The 18,669-nt window shown below is 54.3% G+C and overlaps 2 protein-coding genes across 38 annotated transcripts in view; both read left to right on the top strand.

Annotated features, from left to right (window-relative positions):
• The window catches only part of LOC121063052, a 56,972-nt gene extending 55,446 nt beyond the window's left edge, over positions 1-1,526 (top strand). Inside the window, exon 11 of the transcript XR_005815807.1 lies at positions 1,455-1,526. The gene's annotated coding sequence lies outside the window, so the exon portion shown is untranslated. The remainder of the gene's footprint in view (positions 1-1,454) is intronic.
• LOC121063051 (flocculation protein FLO11-like) overlaps positions 1-18,669 on the top strand; it is a 114,271-nt gene that overhangs the window by 46,918 nt on the left and 48,684 nt on the right. For 15 of the 37 annotated variants that reach the window (XR_005815804.1, XR_005815806.1, XR_005815805.1 and 12 more), the window contains 9 exons: positions 113-184; positions 274-375; positions 1,457-1,558; positions 2,029-2,100; positions 2,190-2,291; positions 2,652-2,759; positions 14,252-14,323; positions 14,683-14,784; positions 15,866-15,967. Coding sequence is in view for 34 of the 37 variants with exons in the window: in XM_040543349.1 (XP_040399283.1) it covers positions 113-184; positions 274-375; positions 1,457-1,558; positions 2,029-2,100; positions 2,190-2,291; positions 2,652-2,759; positions 14,252-14,323; positions 14,683-14,784; positions 15,866-15,967 (834 nt within the window). In the remaining 3 variants the exon portion in view is untranslated. Of the gene's footprint in view, positions 1-112; positions 185-273; positions 376-1,456; positions 1,559-2,028; positions 2,101-2,189; positions 2,292-2,651; positions 2,760-14,251; positions 14,324-14,521; positions 14,594-14,682; positions 14,785-15,865; positions 15,968-18,669 lie in introns of all 37 variants that reach the window. The other 22 variants (XM_040543360.1, XM_040543357.1, XM_040543348.1 and 19 more) reach the window with 21 other exon arrangements.

Here is an 18,669-nt window from a genome sequence, read left to right as displayed (position 1 = left end):
GACCGGCACGTGCGTGTGCCCTGTCAAGGCACGACCCCTGGTATGCTCTCCTACTGAGCTCTTGATGTAGATGGCGATGGGACAGAAACTTCTCACGGGTCTTTGGTTGCAGAAGTGTCCCCAGGGAGGGCTTTGCCAGACCCTCGGCTGCTTCCTGCGCTGGAGCCCAGCTGGTATCCCAGGGGTGGGTAGTCATTTCACTGACTTCACAAACGAAGCCCTGGTTCTCCAAATCGCACTGGTGCCAAAGTTAACTTACTACTTTCTGTTCAGGTCCTCTAACAGCGAAGGAAAACGCTGAACTAAGAAAATCTTCCCCAACATCCTCTGACATCGTAGAGGATATCATCAAGGAGTTAGAGGAGGCAGCACCTGGTGGGTATATTTCACTCTGTCCGCCATAAGACTTGGGAAGCTGAGGTTCTAAATCCATGTGTGGACACACCGTAACCTGCACAGCAAGAAGGGATCGATCAGAACGGAGACACTCAATTTCATACCTAGCAGGCACTGGTGAGCCTCAGAGAAGGCCGAGAGCCTCTGCTGCCGCTTGTGGGTCACGCCGTGTCCCAGGGGCAGCTGCTAGCCCAGTATTACCATTACTGGTCCGAGCTGTTCCGTGCAAACATTGGTATCCAGCCAGCAGCAAAGGGCTTCTGCTGAACTTGTGTTCAGCTCCCGCACAGCACTGCTTGCAGCTGGGCGAGTTCAAGGCAGGAGGCACATCCCAAGCAGTGCTTGCTGTCCCCTGAGCAGGGAGACACATGTCACCGCAGGGGAGAGCACCCTTGGGCAGAGGAGGGAAAGCGCAGGCAGATTTGGGTCAGCGGCTGGGATCAGAGCAGCCCGGCCCAGCCCTCTTGTTCTCCTTGATGTCTGAGGATTCTCGGTGACAGCCTGCAGGCAGGGGCGAGTTCAAGATGCACACCCAGCTTGGTGCCCGACCCCTAACTTGTAGGAGCTGAAAGGAAAGGCACTTAACTCAGTCTCAGCTGATTTAGCTGTCCATTTCTAGTTGGGTTTCAAATGACTTGGCCAAATGTCTTGGGATGGAGTCAGCATGATGGGATGGACATGCTTCTCAGAAGGGCTGTTCCTGCCTCTGAACTGGATGCAGCTTTTTTATGTCCTCTTTGAAGGCAGGAATTGAGCGTCATCTTGCAGTGTGCCAAAAATGCACTATGCGTGATGAGAACAAGAAGATCTCCTGCAGTCTCCTGGTCTCGCAGCAGGCCAGATTTTGCTGTCTGTGCTGGTAGACTGCCAGAAGTCAAACACTTAGATTTTTCTTTGTGAATCACATGCTGTTTGCAGTAGTGAGTACCTCCCCCAAAAGCCCAGGCCTTAGCTTCTAAACTTTAGGGATATCTTTTGAGAAGCACTACCTTCCAAAGATACCATCCTCGAAAGGAGGAGCAGTTCCTTATAGTCACACTGCCCTGCTTTCTTCCTAAAGGGATGGTTAGAGAGACTGTGCCGAAGGAGGTGCTTTGGCAAGGAAGCGGTCGCACGCTGCCGCTCCCTGGCAAAAGAACAGAGGCAACACAGGCAACACCAGGTAAAGGCTGTTTCTTGGTCATCCGCTGTCACCAACCAGAACCAGCATGCGTGTGCAGGTTCTTGCCCTGGTACCCGCTCTTGCACCTCATGTCAGCAGCCAAAACCACGAGTGTCAGTAGGCAGCAAGTGTTGCAGAGGAAGGCAGGAGTGGCTCCCTGAGGATGGCTGTCTTCCCCGGGCTGTGACAGCATGTGACAGCAGTGCAGCGGAGAGACGCTCACAAAGCCCTGTGGCTGTGGTTACAGAGGGGTCACCTCCCAGCGCACCCAGTTCCCAGGGATTTTGGAACTTTGCTCTTGGGGGAACGAGGCCATGAGAAGCCCACTGAGCAGATGATGGGAAACGGGACCCCTCCTGTGAGCTGAGGCCCCGAGTGATGCCCTGACCCAGTGTAAACGGGGCACTGCCATAGAGCTACTGATGTAGGTGTCGATGTGACAGAAACTTCTCACGGGTCTTCGGTTGCAGAAGTGTCCCCAGGGAGGGCTTTGCCAGATCCTCGGCTGCTTCCTGCGCTGGAGCCCAGCTGGTATCCCAGGGGTGGGTAGTCATTTCACTGACTTCACAAACGAAGCCCTGGTTCTCCAAATTGCACCGGTGCCAAAGTTAACTTACTACTTTCTGTTCAGGTCCTCTAAGAGCAAAGGATAAAGCTGAAAGAATAAAACCTTCCCTGTTGTCCTCTCACATCATAGAGAAAATCAGAAAGGACTTAGAGAAGGCAGCACCTGGTGGGTATATTTCACTCTGTCCGCCATAAGACTTGGGAAGCTGAGGTTCTAAATCCATGTGTGGACACACCGTAACCTGCACAGCAGGAAGGGATTGATCAGAACGGAGACACTCAATTTCATACCTAGCAGGCACTGGTGAGCCTCAGAGAAGGCCGAGAGCCTCTGCTGCCGCTTGTGGGTCAAGCCACCTCCCAGGGGCAGCTGCTAGCCCAGCATTACCATAACTGGTCCAAGCTGTTCCGTGAAAACTTTGGTATCCAGCCAGCAGCAACTGGTGTGTGCTTGCAACTGTGCCCACAATATGGTTCAAAGAGGAGCAGTTCCTTATAGTCACACTGTCCTGCTTTCTTCCTAAAGGGATGGTTCGAGAGACTGTGCCGAAGAAGGTGCTTTGGCAAGGAAGCGGTCGCACGCTGCTGCTCCCTGGCAAAAGAACAGAGGCAACACAGGCAACTGCTACACCAGGTAAAGGCTGTTTCTTGGTCATCCGCTGTCACCAACCAGAACCAGCATGCGTGTGCAGGTTCTTGCCCTGGTACCCGCTCTTGCACCTCATGTCAGCAGCCAAACCCAAGAGCAAGGGAGTAGGCAGCAAGTGTTGCAGAGGAAGGCAGGAGTGGCTCCCTGAGGATGGCTGTCTTCCCCGGGCTGTGACAGCATGTGACAGCAGTGCAGCGGAGAGACGCTCACAAAGCTCTGTGGCTGTGGTTACAGAGGGGTCACCACCCAGTTCCCAGGGATTTTGGAACCTTGCTCTTGGGGGAACAAGGCCATGAGAAGCCCACTGAGCAGACGATGGGAAACGGGACCCCTCCTGTGAGCTGAGACCCAGAGTGATGCCCTGACCCAGTGCAGATGGGGCACTGCCACCCTGGCTCTCCTGGGCTCCCAAATTTTGATCAGTTTTGTCCCTAAGGCTCCGAGTGTGCCTCAAGCAGCGAAGGTGGGCAAGCACCTAAGAACTTTTAGAACTCCAAAGAGCTGGGGGAGCAAACCTGAGACACTGGGCTCTCAGCATTATGGCAGGGAAAACAAAGGATGGAGGGTAAACAAAGCTGAGAGGCAAAAGGGAGGCTCCAGAGTGCATTGAGTTGCAGTGACTTTGGCAGATTCCCCAGCTTCTGCTGAACCTCGGGAAGCATTGCGGCCTGAGGATTTTCACTTGCTCAGAGATGTTAACCAAATGAAAAAGAACACTTCCTGGCAATGTCAGACCTCCTGTGAGATTACCAGTAGCGCACAGGACACAGCAATGTCCACAATTGTTCTTCCAGGCGTGGATGGGGAGAACAATGCAAACACTGCAAAACCCCAAAATTTCCAAAGTTACTGCATAGAAGGCGCTGCGGCATTCTTGGTTCCCCTCCTGCTTGTGACAGTTGCGTGCTGCGTGCTTATCCGGCGTTGGAGGCAGAAAAATCAGTGAGTTGTTGTTCCCCTGCTCCCTCTCCTCCTCTCCCCCTCCCAAATTCTTTACCGTATCTTTGTCAACATTATTATATGGCTGCTGCCAGCCAGGAAGCAGTTGTCATTAGCGTATTGTGAAGTGAGCAGTTAGTTTTTGACCAGACTCTTCTGAAATTTCTGCTGTCCAGTGTTTTAGGTGGCCTCTAATTCCTGGGCATTCTGTTCGGGAGCCCATTTTTCTGTTGCTGGTCTTAGCCAAGCTTGGCCCTTCCGCAGCAAGAGCAGAGCCAGGGACAGCCGTAGGCAAAGCAAGGTCAGGAAGAGAAATGCAGGAGCTGAGAGAGAGTGCCATCAGAGAGAGAAGCACAGCAGTGCCAGTTGCCCCCCAGCACAAGGCATCCTGTTCTGGGATGCCCTGAATTGCAGGTGTCCGCCTCAGCCAAGGTGTGCCAGCTACTGGGAGCATGGGGATGAGCCCTGCCAGCTGCGGGCATTGCCTTGGAGAGGGGCACTCAGTGTGTCACAGCCGCACCTGAGCGCTGCCAGCGTGCATCTTCAGCACAGACAGGGCTTGTGTGTTTAATTACACATCCCAAAGAGCGGATGGGCAGCACCTCACCGAACAGTGAGCCGAGGCTGTCACCTTGTTGGGCCAGGGCCAGGGCCAGGGCCGGGCAGGGAGCTGAGTGCTGGTCCTTGCCAGGCGCTCTGGGGAAGGGCAGTCGGTGGCTGTGGTGACCCGGCCGTGCTGAGCCCGGCTTTGGACCCCTGTCTCTGCGGGGGCCAGGTCTTCTTGCTGGGACAGCACGTGCAGAGCAGGCAGGTCAGGATGGCTGGCAAGGCGCTGGGGAGGAGACGAGCTGGGGTAGGATGTGGAGGGGAGCAAAGTCCCAGTCGAGGGCACAGGGCACCCTGTTTTCTGCACAGAGCACTGTGTGCCCACAGCTGACACACAGCCGGGTGCCTGCACCCCACTGCCTCGCGCTCGCCTGCAACCGCAGCCGCAGCACGGCCTCAGCAAGTTCCTGTCTCCGCAGGCGCCTCGCCGCAGCCCAGGCAGCGCAGACTGACACCTGCAGCCGCTCCGTGAGCCCGTACAGGCGGCCTGACCACCGTGGTATGCCTGAGAGCCGGGCCCGACGCCAGCGGCCACCATCAGTGCCTGGAAGACCGGCCCGCCTGCCACCAGCCCGGCCTCCACGGCCCCCACGCCCGGCACCAGATCAATGGAAGGCGCACGACCGGCCCAGCACCCCCCAGTCCTCGTGGGCACAGACGCCGCCCCCACGGCCCCCCCCACCCTCCTCCAAGGGCTGGGGCAGGCCCCCCCAGGGTGCAGCCTGGGGCAATTACTGACCCCCGGGCTGCAGCTTAAATAAATATTGTATAATACAGCACAGCAGTCCGGGTCTTATGTACAGCAATACCCAGGAACCCACAGCAGGACTTTGTGACTGATCGAGAAGTAACCGTGAGGGTCCTCGGTGCTGGGGGTCAGCCAGACTGTGCCCACCATGCAGGGAACGCAGGGGAAGGGAGTTGGGGAGCAGCACAGCAGGAGCAGACAGAAGGGCTGTGAGCGCGGCAGCGACCCTGCACAGCGCTCACCTGAGAAGCCCCTGTTCAAACTGGCTGTGCCACAGCCACACACAAGCCCGGGCCCTTCCTGATCCTGGGCCGAGGCCAGGCTCCCCACAGCCAGCCCTCCTCGGGTCCTGACACTGCACGGATGGCCGATTTTGGCCAGGGTGCCCCATGCCAACACTCCCACGGCTCAGCTCTCCTCAAGGGGTACAAGAAAAAATTCCCAACTCTTTGGAGTCAGGGCTGGGATTGCCACACGCTGCCACAAGCAACTGGAACCAGAGGGGAGACCCGAGGTGCTGCCACCACCAGAGGTAAGAGATCCTCATTTGCAAAATCTCACTTGAGGGTGGCCCTCTCCTCCCGTGTGGCTCCTTTGAGGAGCAGAAAGCTCGGGTCGAGCTCCGGAGTCCCCTCTGGGGGTGAGGATGAGTTGTCTCCCTGTGGATGGGCCCAGGATTGGAGGGGACAGAGTTGGAGCTCTGTCTTCTCGGGGACACCCAAACCTCACCTTCTGTCCTTTGCCATGTACAGGCCTCAGCTTCTTCCTCCCTCAGATTTGGCTGGGGCCAGAAGCCGAAGGAGAGAAGGCTCTCACTTAACTGTTAACGGGTGCACGGTTAACAGTTGGACCTGATCATCTTGTTAGCATTCACGAAGACGCATAATCCACAAAGTGATTGTATGAAGGTGCTTTTATTAGGCACCGGAAGTTAGGGGCATGCCTGCCCAAATCGAACTTCATCCGATTTGTTCACTCAGTTCTCTTGTATCTCCTAAAATATTACATATGCATTAAGTTTTACAACACATCTATGCATATTCATTTCCTAGCTCCGCCTAGCCCCGCTTCCTATGCTAATTATCTTATCAGTCCTTCTGCGCCTGCGTATCACTCTCTGGTGGTCGTCCGGGTGGTCGTCGGGATGAAGTAAGATGTCTTCATCAGAGTTGAACTTTCTACCTTTTCTTCTTGCGCATGCTCTCTGAGCCCTTGGTCTCAGTCCAAACCGTAAGGTTGGTTTGATCCAGTTCCCGGGGTCCGAGGGGCCCCCGTTATCTAGATGTCTTGCAAGTTTGGCATTCCTTGAGTCCTCCTCCTTACTTCTCATCACGAATCGGTGCATTCTCTCATGCTATCTTTGCACATCTATTTTGTATCTTCCAAGCGCAGCCCAGGCACAGTACATCGCAAATGTAACACATATTAAGCAATATTCATTGGATAAATGTATATTTCATCTTCTATTACCAACATTTCCCCCCTTTGAAAGTATTTCACTCCTTTGAGGAGGGCAAATGCTTTCACTAGCTAACTAGAATGTTTTACGCTCAGCACCCACCAATAACACAATCAAGAAAAATTACAAAAATTAGGAATCAAGAAAATTACAAAGATTAGGATTGTCACAACATTTCATAAGTCCACCACTTCTGCTCTGTGTTACATTCGCTCTTCTGGTTGGGTTCACTTGATCTGGAACAGATCCTGTCTATTCGGTTTTCATTCCATTTTGCCTCCTGTGTTCCTCAGATTCTTTCTCTGTGATCCGAAGTTGTTACATGCCGGTGGAGGGTATTGCGGATGTGGTTCCATATGCCGAGCAATGGTTTGCATCACTGTCCAGTTCCGGGTTGTCTTCCTTAGAATCAGACTTTTCAGCATTATAAATGTTAACCAAATTAGTACCCCTACAATCGCCAATATAATTACCGTCTCCAGTAAGGATTCGACCCAATTACTAATATTCCATCCGCTAAACATTTTATCCAACCAGCTTGTTGTCATATCTTTCTCTTCCTGTTCTGCATCTTGTTCCACTCGAGCCAGTTGTTCTATGTCATGTTCTACATCAATAGTCACATCTGGAATGTGGATGCAGCAATGATCAATACGATCTTTTAGAAATCTGCATACTCCGTGTTCCTTTAATAACAGTGTATCTAATGCCAATCGATTTTGTAGCACCATTTTAGTTGTAGCTTGTAGTTGGATATTAAAATCTCTAAAGCCTTACTTGTCCTGTAAGTTTATAAATCATTTCTCTATTTCGATAAGTAGCTACCTGTGCAAACAGAGATTCTAATGCCCAACTGAATTTTAATTCTATCAGTTCCTTTCATTATGGCAAAATCTTTAATCAATCCTACCAGTAAATTCTCTGATGATTGCCCGTGTGGGATCTGTACCACTTGTGTCCGTGGTACCTGGTCCTCCCTTTTTCTTCTAGATCCTTTTTGGTGGGCTACCAATATTCCTTTATCCAATTTTGGATATAGCAATATTTCTCTTATCCCATAATCTGTGCTATTTTCACGTGTTACTATGCACCGGTAGTTTCCTTCGTTGACATTGGTAACACTAAACAGGGTTAGGGTGGTAGCTCCTCTCAGTTGCAGGCCCAGTTCTGGGGTATTACTTACGTACGCCTTCCCCTTCCACCCAGCCTTCAATCCTGTATTGTCCCCGGTTGTGTTTATGTATATTTCCTGGCTCTGTCCGGAGTCATTTATTTTCTCCCAGACCACCTGTAGAGAGCTAATTGTCATTGGTTTATCGTCATGCATTCCACATTCCAAAGTAACATTTTCTCCTTTCAATATTTCCTCTTTCTTATGTTTTTCTGGTATTTCTAGGAACCCAATTACAAGGTATTTACACAAAACAATTACTGTTGTCGTTACCGTTGTTAAGAACCCCGACGTTGTATGGTTATACGCGCCTCATCTGTAGTTTTGTATCTCCGATAGCTCGCACCGACCGAAGTTCAGGAACCTTTTTCACCCGACTGTAATGAATCCAAGCATCCACCCCTTCTACCTTTACAGCTGTAAAAGTAGTCAATAATACCTGATAAGGTCCGGCAACTGCCATCCGGTTGACATCTGCCAACCGATTCCCTTCTGATATCTTCGAGGTTCCTCCTTGATGGGCTTTGCAGTGCATGATAGCCACTTGTTTTGGTTTTTGTACCGCATTTATCAAACTTAACACCTCCTCGTGATATCTTATATTGGCCCCTTGTGAGGACAACAACCCTCTCTCTTTCCATAATGCTCCATGAACGTGGACCACTCCAAAGGCATACTTTGAACCTGTCCAAATATTTACCATCTTTCCTTTACTCAGTTCCAGTGCTCGAGTTAGGGCTATCTGTTCCGCTCGCTGTGCTGATGTTCCAGGTGGTAAAGGTTTTGCTTCGATTACTGTCTTCAGGGTTGTTACTGCATAGCCTGCGTATCGTGCTCCATTCTCCACAAAACTACTACCATCAGTAAAAAGTTCCCAGTCATACCTTTCAAGGGGTACATCCTTCAAATCTTCAATCAAATCCATTCAAATCTTCAATCTCAGAGATCTTCTCCAACCTAAGTGATTCCATGATAGTTCAGCAAGTGTCAAACTGTCCAAACAAATTCTATCATATAAAAGAGCAGAAGTAAATCCTTTAAAAGGTTATAGTTATAATTTGGCAAGAAGGAAGATCAGCTGTTAAGACTAGAAATGTAAATCCTAGAAAGGGAAAATGCTAAAAGAGTTTGGAAGAAATCTTCTGACTGGTCTTAAACGCTTCGTTGTACTTCGAGGGAAGCTCATTAACTCTTCAAGGACTGAAGCGGAAAGTACAGGTTTTATGTCCTGAAGGGCATAAAATTATTGGAGAGTGTCCAGAGGAGGTTGCTGAAGATGGTGAAAGGTCTGCTGGGCAAGAGGTGTGAGGAGCAGCTGAAGTCTCTTGGTTTGTTCAGCCGAGAGAAGAGGCGACTGAGGGGAGGCCTCATGGCGGCCCTCAGCTTCCTGAGGAGGGGAGTGGAGGGGCAGGCGCCGATCTCTTCTCTCTGGGGACCCGAGGGAACAGCACGGAGCTGGGACAGGGCAGGTTCAGGCTGGGCGTTAGGAATAGGTTCTTCCCTGCGAGGGTGGCTGCCAATACGGATGCCCCCAGTCGTTGCTCTTGTTTGAGAAGTGTCCCATGGTGGTGGTTCTTCCAAATCCAGGTCACAGAAGAAGCAGAGAAACAGCATGCATGTTTTCCGTGCAGCAATGTCTTGACAGGCACTTTGTGAAAGCCAGCAGACACAGGCGCTGAGGAGAGAGGAGGCTTGTGAGAAAGCTGCATTTGCTCAGCATTTTCTGGCTGATGTTGTGGCCTCAGTCTGCAGCGCTCTTGGTGAGAGCAGCTCTTCCTGTGACTCAGCTGAGAGAGCTTTGTAATTTCTTTCCTTCTTTTTCCGTGTGCTAGCGCCCAAAGTACGAAGATGATGGCAATGCTGAACACAGAGGGCTCCTGGTTTTGAGAGCCCTTCCGCCTCTTTCTTAAGCATTCCCTGAGTAAGGGAGAAATGAGTGGACAGGAGAAACTGGACGCTCCTGTTGTCTCATTCCCAAGCCCTCGTGCAGGTCGAGGTGGCTCTGGCCCATCTCCGTCATGGTGGGGAACTGCAGGAAAGAGCCAGGGCCAGAGAGGTTTCACAAAGCTCACCCCTTTAGGTATTGATCAATCTTCTGCTTTTGTTAGTTCAGCAACACCTCTGTTCTGGTTTGGTTTTGCAGCACTGAAGTCATTAGAGAGCAGAAGTGGGGGACAGCCCTGCTCTTGTGAGAGAGCCTGAGGAACCCCTAACAGTGCCGAAGGGCAGCAAAAGTACGATTGATACCAAGATCATGTAAAATCCTTTTTTCTCTCTTTCTCTTCCCCCATTTCTTTTTTATTTATTTATTTATTTATTTATTTATTTATTTTGACGGGATGCATGAATGAGAACCCTTTATTGTAAATACCGTGCATCTGAAAAGGTGAGCCTTCAGCCAGACGTACTGGCAAGCTTTGGCTCAGCCCCAGAATTACATCGTCATTGGCATAAGCACGACTGGTTGGGCAGAGGGCTGTGACTGGAGTGCTGCGAGGGACGGTTCTAGGCTCATCAGGAGGGATAGGCAGGGCAGGTGAGGCAGGGGGCTGGCGCAATGACACGGTTGAGAGCCTCTGAGTGAGGATTAAGGGACAAACCAATAATGCGGATGTTGTTGTGGGAGTTGGAGATCGGCCTCCCATCCCGGGTGACTGCACGGATGGATGGTTCAATAAGGAATTAGGCAATGTCTCCAGGTCAGCTGCCTTGTCCCTAAGTGTGTGGGTGACTTTGGGTTGCCAGATGGTAGCAGGGAATGACAAGGAGCAGACACAAACAGGTCCAGGAAATTCCTAAAGCACCTTGATGATAACTTCTTGATCCAGGTACTAAGGGAGCTGACTAGGAAAGGTGCCCTTCTAGATTGTTGCTTGTAAACCGAGAATGTCTCCTGGGTGAAGTGGCGAATGGCAGCCATCTTGGCTACGGTGGCCACAAAGACGTCGAGCTGAAAATCTTTGGTGATAGGAAGAAAACTGCCAGTAAAACTTCCACCAGTGGCTGTGCCACTGCCGCAGACTCACCATCGGGTGCCGCCTCAGCACAGGTTGGTGGAGCCAGAGTGGTCTGGGGGGGGTGGTGGTGGGATTTGGGTCCCCTCATCTTTGGGGAGCGCCACGTTGTCCTCTGAGGGGAGTGGCGGCTGCCCCCTGCTCCTGGTCAGGTTCCAGGGAGCAGGGAGCAGCTGCCCCGGGAGCGGAGGATCCAGGAGAAGGGGTGGTGGGGGGCCGGGGTGGATGGGGGCCTGCAGCAGGCAGGAGCCTGTGGGGTGCAGGGGCTCCCTGTGCGGCATGGCCCCCGGGCCTCAGCTCCAACGGCTGTGGCGCACCAATGTCCCCATCACCATGGGCTGACCCCAGACACAGATGGGGGGACACGGAGGAGCAGCGGGTAGGGGCAGCACCGCAGGTGGGAGCAGCACCACACGAACTGTGAGCCCGGCACCCCAGACCAGGCATTGGCCTTAGGTAGCAGGTGGAGGATTGTGTGGATGTGAGCGGGCTGGTATGGCATCAGCATCGCTCCAGGCATGGGGGCAACAAGCAGGCCCTGGAGACAGGGGTGTGGGTAGTTTGGGGTACTTTCAGGTTAGTAGAGTTTCCTTTGTTTGTTTTCCACCTCCTCTCTTTTGCAGGGGTGCAAATGCTGCTCCCATCTGTGGTGGAAGCGGGCCCTGTGGTACCGCCACTGGTACCATGGAGCTGTGATGGGGAGCCAATGGGGCGGCTGTCTGTAGGGGTCCCCAGGAGGTGCCTGTCTGGGGTGCTCGTGGTGGGTTGCGGGATGCTGGGGCTGGGGCTGCTGGTACTGGAGTTGCCAATAGCAGCCTGGGGTGGGGATGCTGGGGCTGGGCGTGCTGGCACCAAGTTGGGGATGCTGCTACCAGTCCTGGACAGAGATGCCGGTAGTGGTGCTGGGACCTTGTGGGGATACCAATACTGGAGCTGGGGGCAATCAGGGTGCTGGAGGTGGTACTGGAAGTGGGACAGTGATGTTGGTACTCGGGCGGTGATGCTCTTACTGGGGCCATGCTGCTGGTACTAGTACAGATTTGGTGGGGCATCTCCACTGGTACTGGGATGCTGATGCTTGTACTGGGACAGCAGTGCATGTAGTGGGACAGCTGTGCTGGAACTGGGACAGTGATTGTGCACCTCAAAGACTGGTCAGCCCCTTGGAAGTAATGGCTGCATTCAGAGGCGGGGAAGAAGAAAGAAGAGGTTCAACAAAAAGAGCAAAGATCAGCCACGCTTCTCACAGCATCTCCCTTTGCAAAGGCAAGTGCCCTTCAAAGCCCACAGACACCGTGTCAACTCCTTCAACTGGCTGCCAGCCTGCGACTTGCCACCCGCAGAGCATGAATGCCATCACATTGGCAATTCAGGAAATCATTAGGTAACGTTGCCTAGTCTCAAAGACAGATTCTGTAGCTGGATAAATCACCATTGGAAATCTGGTAAAACAAGAGTTTTACTTGAAAACTCAGTGTAGCAAGAAGTGTAGGCTGAAATGCAGAATTTCTTCGGAACTCTGCTGTGACACTGTGCCAAGCAGTGAGGTCACAGCACCTCTCCGTGACGCTGCGAGGGCCATGAGGTCCCAACGCTGCTCCGTGACACCACGAGGGCTGCAACGTCACAACACCCCTTGGTGATGCAGTGCTGGGCTGTGAGGTCCCGACACCCCATTGTGACGCTGGGCCGGGCCACAGGCACTGCTCCGCACCAGTCCTGACAGCAGCACTAGCTGCAGCTGCAGCGGTGGTGGTGGAAGCATGGTGCGAGTGTGGGGAGCCACAGCCCCTGCCTGCCTCCTCTTCCCCCTCCTGGTGGTCCTGTGCGCCCAGGGTGCCCAGGCTGCGCCATGGCAACCACCGGGAGCAGGTGGGTGGGAGGGCCAGGGCCAACACCAACCCCTGGGCGACATGGTGCTGCGCGGCACGCATATTGATGGAGGGGACGGGGACGGGATAGCAGCAGGGCTGGGCGGGCACCGCGGGCAGGGGGCAGGCAGGAGGCAGAAGCCCTGCAGGGTGGCACGGTGGGGCCGTGGCTGCTGCGGGGTTGTTTCCTGCCGGGGGGGCCGGGAGTGGCGCTGGGGCCGAGAAGCCTGGGGCTGGGGCCGAGAAGCCTGGGGCTGAGCCCCTGTGGGGCTGAGGCCGCTGGCCCCTCTGGGGAAATTTCCACCTGCATCTTTGTCCCATGACATTGCCTCAGCCCCCTCAGTCACTGCAGGGTGCTGGGGAAGAGGGAGAGCACAGCATGCCATGGGAACTTCTCTCGTCTCTGCTTGATTTTAGATGACGATGCTGGTTCTCCATATCCAGCTTCTCAGCTGGATCCTCGTTTGGAGCCTCAGGAGGATCCCCGAGGTACGTTGCGAGTGTGCTTCCTTGAAGGAAGATGGCTAATGGGCTGTAATACTTTATTCAGGGTCTTCCAAGTGGGTTTGTGCCTTGAGGGGGCTTGCACAAATGAGCCCTGAATATTTCTTCACTTGGAGAGATGCCACCCCTGCCCCTCTCCATAGAGAGGGAAGAACCCAGGCTTTTCTTCCTATTTGGGCCATGTCATTACCTGACCCCCAGCCAGTGCCTCCCGCTCACTGAGGAAGAGGCAGGCCCCAAGAGGCAATGGAAGCTCCCCTTACCTGTGTCTGATCCCACTTGTGCCCACAGGCAGTACTGGTCAAGTGCCTCCATGGAATCCTGCTCCTGAGCCTGCCAGTATGGGTCCCACAGGTGGTAAGTTGTCAGTGTTCATTTCCTTGCTATTTGTTAACGGTTTGTTGAGCTAGCTCAGCAAGGGTTCAGCTGCTCACTGGCCAGGGGGCTTCTCCATGACAAACATGGGTGATCATTTTTCCTGGGGTCTGCATGCTCCCCCTGCAGTGGGGTCTTCCTTTGTGGCCAGCAGAGATCTTCCCGTAAGAAACACCTGAGGGGCCACATCTTTGGCGGCGTGGTCCCTGCGGGCTGTTGCTCACAGCCTCGAGAGAGGATTTGGGAAGAGGCCAAGAGGGAGCCTACAGCTCAGCAGGCCCCTTTGCGGCTTTGGAAATCCTGGCTCGTGTCTGGGTCCCACATCATTGCCTGAGCCCCCTCCAGTCGCTGCAGGTCACTAAGGAAGAGGTAGATCACACCACGCAAGGGGAACATTTCTCTTCTGTGCTTGATTGCAGCAGTTCTCGCAGGCACTGGCTACTCGACACCTCAGCCTGATGTGGACCACGAGCCTCAGGTTAATCTGCCAGGTAAGTCAGCGGAAGGAAGGAGCATCTAGGTGCCGCAGAGCCAGCAGGCACCTTGCGCTTGAGTTGAGATCTGGGGTGGGCACGGGGACGGCCCTTCTCCGGGCAGCTCCACGCATGCTTAGTTTGTACCAGCACGGTGCCACCGCAGGCACCCAGCAACTGTTTGCAAGATGCTCTTGAGTGGCAGGGAGAGACGAGTGCCGTGGAGCAGTCCCCTCTTTGAACTGCATTCTCTGTCACTCTGGTCAGAAGGAGTATATTGACATAGTTCACAGGAGGGACTCCACTTGTGTTTACAGATGGGACCGAAGGAGAAGGTGATCCAGGTTCCCAGATGGGTTCCAGGACTGAAGCTCTGGGAGATGGCCTGGGTAAGTTGTGGCTTTTGACTTCCTTTGAGAGCTGCCAGCTCAAAGCCCAAATGTCAGCCAGGCATCTCTGCAGCTGGGAGGGTATAGACCGGCACGTGCGTGTGCCCTGTCAAGGCACGACCCCTGGTATGCTCTCCTACTGAGCTCTTGATGTAGATGGCGATGGGACAGAAACTTCTCACGGGTCTTTGGTTGCAGAAGTGTCCCCAGCGAGGGCTTTGCCAGACCCTCGGCTGCTTCCTGCGCTGGAGCCCAGCTGGTATCCCAGGGGTGGGTAGTCATTTCACTGACTTCACAAACGAAGCCCTGGTTCTCCAAATCGCACTGGTGCCAAAGTTAACTTACTACTTTCTGTTCAGGTCCTCTAACAGCGAAGGAAAACGCTGAACTAAGAAAATCTTCCCCAACATCCTCTGACATCGTAGAGGATATCATCAAGGAGTTAGAGGAGGCAGCACCTGGTGGGTATATTTCACTCTGTCCGCCATAAGACTTGGGAAGCTGAGGTTCTAAATCCATGTGTGGACACACCGTAACCTGCACAGCAAGAAGGGATCGATCAGAACGGAGACACTCAATTTCATACCTAGCAGGCACTGGTGAGCCTCAGAGAAGGCCGAGAGCCTCTGCTGCCACTTGTGGGTCACGCCGTGTCCCAGGGGCAGCTGCTAGCCCAGTATTACCACTACTGGTCCGAGCTGTTCCGTGCAAACATTGGTATCCAGCCAGCAGCAAAGGGCTTCTGCTGAACTTGTGTTCAGCTCCCGCACAGCACTGCTTGCAGCTGGGCGAGTTCAAGGCAGGAGGCACATCCCAAGCAGTGCTTGCTGTCCCCTGAGCAGGGAGACACATGTCACCGCAGGGGAGAGCACCCTTGGGCAGAGGAGGGAAAGCGCAGGCAGATTTGGGTCAGCGGCTGGGATCAGAGCAGCCCGGCCCAGCCCTCTTGTTCTCCTTGATGTCTGAGGATTCTCGGTGACAGCCTGCAGGCAGGGGCGAGTTCAAGATGCACACCCAGCTTGGTGCCCGACCCCTAACTTGTAGGAGCTGAAAGGAAAGGCACTTAACTCAGTCTCAGCTGATTTAGCTGTCCATTTCTAGTTGGGTTTCAAATGACTTGGCCAAATGTCTTGGGATGGAGTCAGCATGATGGGATGGACATGCTTCTCAGAAGGGCTGTTCCTGCCTCTGAACTGGATGCAGCTTTTTTATGTCCTCTTTGAAGGCAGGAATTGAGCGTCATCTTGCAGTGTGCCAAAAATGCACTATGCGTGATGAGAACAAGAAGATCTCCTGCAATCTCCTGGTCTCGCAGCAGGCCAGATTTTGCTGTCTGTGCTGGTAGACTGCCAGGAGTCAAACACTTAGATTTTTCTTTGTGAATCACATGCTGTTTGCAGTAGTGAGTACCTCCCCCAAAAGTCCAGGCCTTAGCTTCTAAACTTTAGGGATATCTTTTGAGAAGCACTACCTTCCAAAGATACCATCCTCGAAAGGAGGAGCAGTTCCTTATAGTCACACTGTCCTGCTTTCTTCCTAAAGGGATGGTTAGAGAGACTGTGCCGAAGGAGGTGCTTTGGCAAGGAAGCGGTCGCACGCTGCCGCTCCCTGGCAAAAGAACAGAGGCAACACAGGCAACACCAGGTAAAGGCTGTTTCTTGGTCATCCGCTGTCACCAACCAGAACCAGCATGCGTGTGCAGGTTCTTGCCCTGGTACCCGCTCTTGCACCTCATGTCAGCAGCCAAACCCAAGAGCAAGGGAGTAGGCAGCAAGTGTTGCAGAGGAAGGCAGGAGTGGCTCCCTGAGGATGGCTGTCTTCCCCGGGCTGTGACAGCATGTGACAGCAGTGCAGCGGAGAGACGCTCACAAAGCTCTGTGGCTGTGGTTACAGAGGGGTCACCACCCAGTTCCCAGGGATTTTGGAACCTTGCTCTTGGGGGAACGAGGCCATGAGAAGCCCACTGAGCAGACGATGGGAAACGGGACCCCTCCTGTGAGCTGAGACCCAGAGTGATGCCCTGACCCAGTGCAGATGGGGCACTGCCTCCCTGGCTCTCCTGGGCTCCCAAATTTTGTTCAGTTTTGTCCCTAAGGCTCCGAGTGTGCCTCAAGCAGCGAAGGTGGGCAAGCACCTAAGAACTTTTAGAACTCCAAAGAGCTGGGGGAGCAAACCTGAGACACTGGGCTCTCAGCATTATGGCAGGGAAAACAAAGGATGGAGGGTAAACAAAGCTGAGAGGCAAAAGGGAGGCTCCAGAGTGCATTGAGTTGCAGTGACTTTGGCAGATTCCCCAGCTTCTGCTGAACCTCGGGAAGCATTGCGGCCTGAGGATTTTCACTTGCTCAAAGATGTTATCCAAATGAAAAAGAACACTTCCTGGCAATGTCAGACCTCCTGTGAGATTACCAGTAGCGCACAGGACACAGCAATGTCCACAATTGTTCTTCCAGGCGTGGATGGGGAGAACAATGCAAACACTGCAAAACCCCAAAATTTCCAAAGTTACTGCATAGAAGGCGCTGCGGCATTCTTGGTTCCCCTCCTGCTTGTGACAGTTGCGTGCTGCGTGCTTATCCGGCGTTGGAGGCAGAAAAATCAGTGAGTTGTTGTTCCCCCGCTCCCTCTCCTCCTCTCCCCCTCCCAAATTCTTAACCGTATCTTTGTCAACATTATTATATGGCTGCTGCTAGCCAGGAAGCAGTTGTCATTAGCGTATTGTGAAGTGAGCAGTTAGTTTTTGACCAGACTCTTCTGAAATTTCTGCTGTCCAGTGTTTTAGGTGGCCTCTAATTCCTGGGCATTCTGTTCGGGAGCCCATTTTTCTGTTGCTGGTCTTAGCCAAGCTTGGCCCTTCCGCAGCAAGAGCAGAGCCAGGGACAGCCGTAGGCAAAGCAAGGTCAGGAAGAGAAATGCAGGAGCTGAGAGAGAGTGCCATCAGAGAGAGAAGCACAGCAGTGCCAGTTGCCCCCCAGCACAAGGCATCCTGTTCTGGGATGCCCTGAATTGCAGGTGTCCGCCTCAGCCAAGGTGTGCCAGCTACTGGGAGCATGGGGATGAGCCCTGCCAGCTGCGGGCATTGCCTTGGAGAGAGGCACTCAGTGTGTCACAGCCGCACCTGAGCGCTGCCAGCGTGCATCTTCAGCACAGACAGGGCTTGTGTGTTTAATTACACATCCCAAAGAGCGGATGGGCAGCACCTCACCGAACAGTGAGCCGAGGCTGTCACCTTGTTGGGCCAGGGCCAGGGCCAGGGCCGGGCAGGGAGCTGAGTGCTGGTCCTTGCCAGGCGCTCTGGGGAAGGGCAGTCGGTGGCTGTGGTGACCCGGCCGTGCTGAGCCCGGCTTTGGACCCCTGTCTCTGCAGGGGCCAGGTCTTCTTGCTGGGACAGCACGTGCAGAGCAGGCAGGTCAGGATGGCTGGCGAGGCGCTGGGGAGGAGACGAGCTGGGGCAGGATGTGGAGGGGAGCGGAGTCCCAGCCGAGGGCACCCCGTTTTCTGCACAGAGCACTGTGTGCCCACAGCTGACGCACAGCCGGGTGCCTGCACCCCGCTGCCTCGCACCCGCCTGGCACCGCAGCTGCAGCACAGCCTCAGCAAGTTCCTGTCTCCGCAGGCGCCTCGCCGCAGCCCAGGCAGCCCAGACTGACACCCGCAGCCGCTCCGTGAGCCCGTACAGGCAGCCTGACCACCGTGGTATGCCTGAGAGCCGGGCCCGACGGCAGCGGCCACCATCAGTGCCTGGAAGACCGGCCCGCCTGCCACCAGCCCGGCCTCCACGGCCCCCACGCCCGGCACCAGATCAATGGAAGGCGCACGACCGGCCCAGCACCCCCCAGTCCTCGTGGGCACAGACGCCGCCCCCACGGCCCCCCCCACCCTCCTCCAAGGGCTGGGGCAGGCCCCCCCAGGGTGCAGCCTGGGGCAATTACTGACCCCCGGGCTGCAGCTTAAATAAATATTGCATAATACAGCACAGCAGTCCGGGTCTTATGTACAGCAATACCCAGGAACCCACAGCAGGACTTTGTAACTGATCGAGAAGTAACCCTGAGGGTCCTCGGTGCTGGGGGTCAGCCAGACTGTGCCCACCATGCAGGGAACGCAGGGGAAGGGAGTTGGGGAGCAGCACAGCAGGAGCAGACAGAAGGGCTGTGAGTGCGGCAGCGACCCTGCACAGCGCTCACCTGAGAAGCCCCTGTTCAAACTGGCTGTGCCACAGCCACACACAAGCCCGGGCCCTTCCTGATCCTGGGCCGAGGCCAGGCTCCCCACAGCCAGCCCTCCTTGGGTCCTGACACTGCACGGATGGCCGATTTTGGCCAGGGTGCTCCATGCCAACACTC

This window comes from Cygnus olor, unplaced genomic scaffold (genome assembly GCF_009769625.2).
Source record: "Cygnus olor isolate bCygOlo1 unplaced genomic scaffold, bCygOlo1.pri.v2 S100, whole genome shotgun sequence".
In the NCBI taxonomy this organism is placed as follows: Eukaryota; Metazoa; Chordata; class Aves; order Anseriformes; family Anatidae; genus Cygnus; species Cygnus olor.
This window is presented reverse-complemented; position numbering and strand designations above follow the sequence as displayed.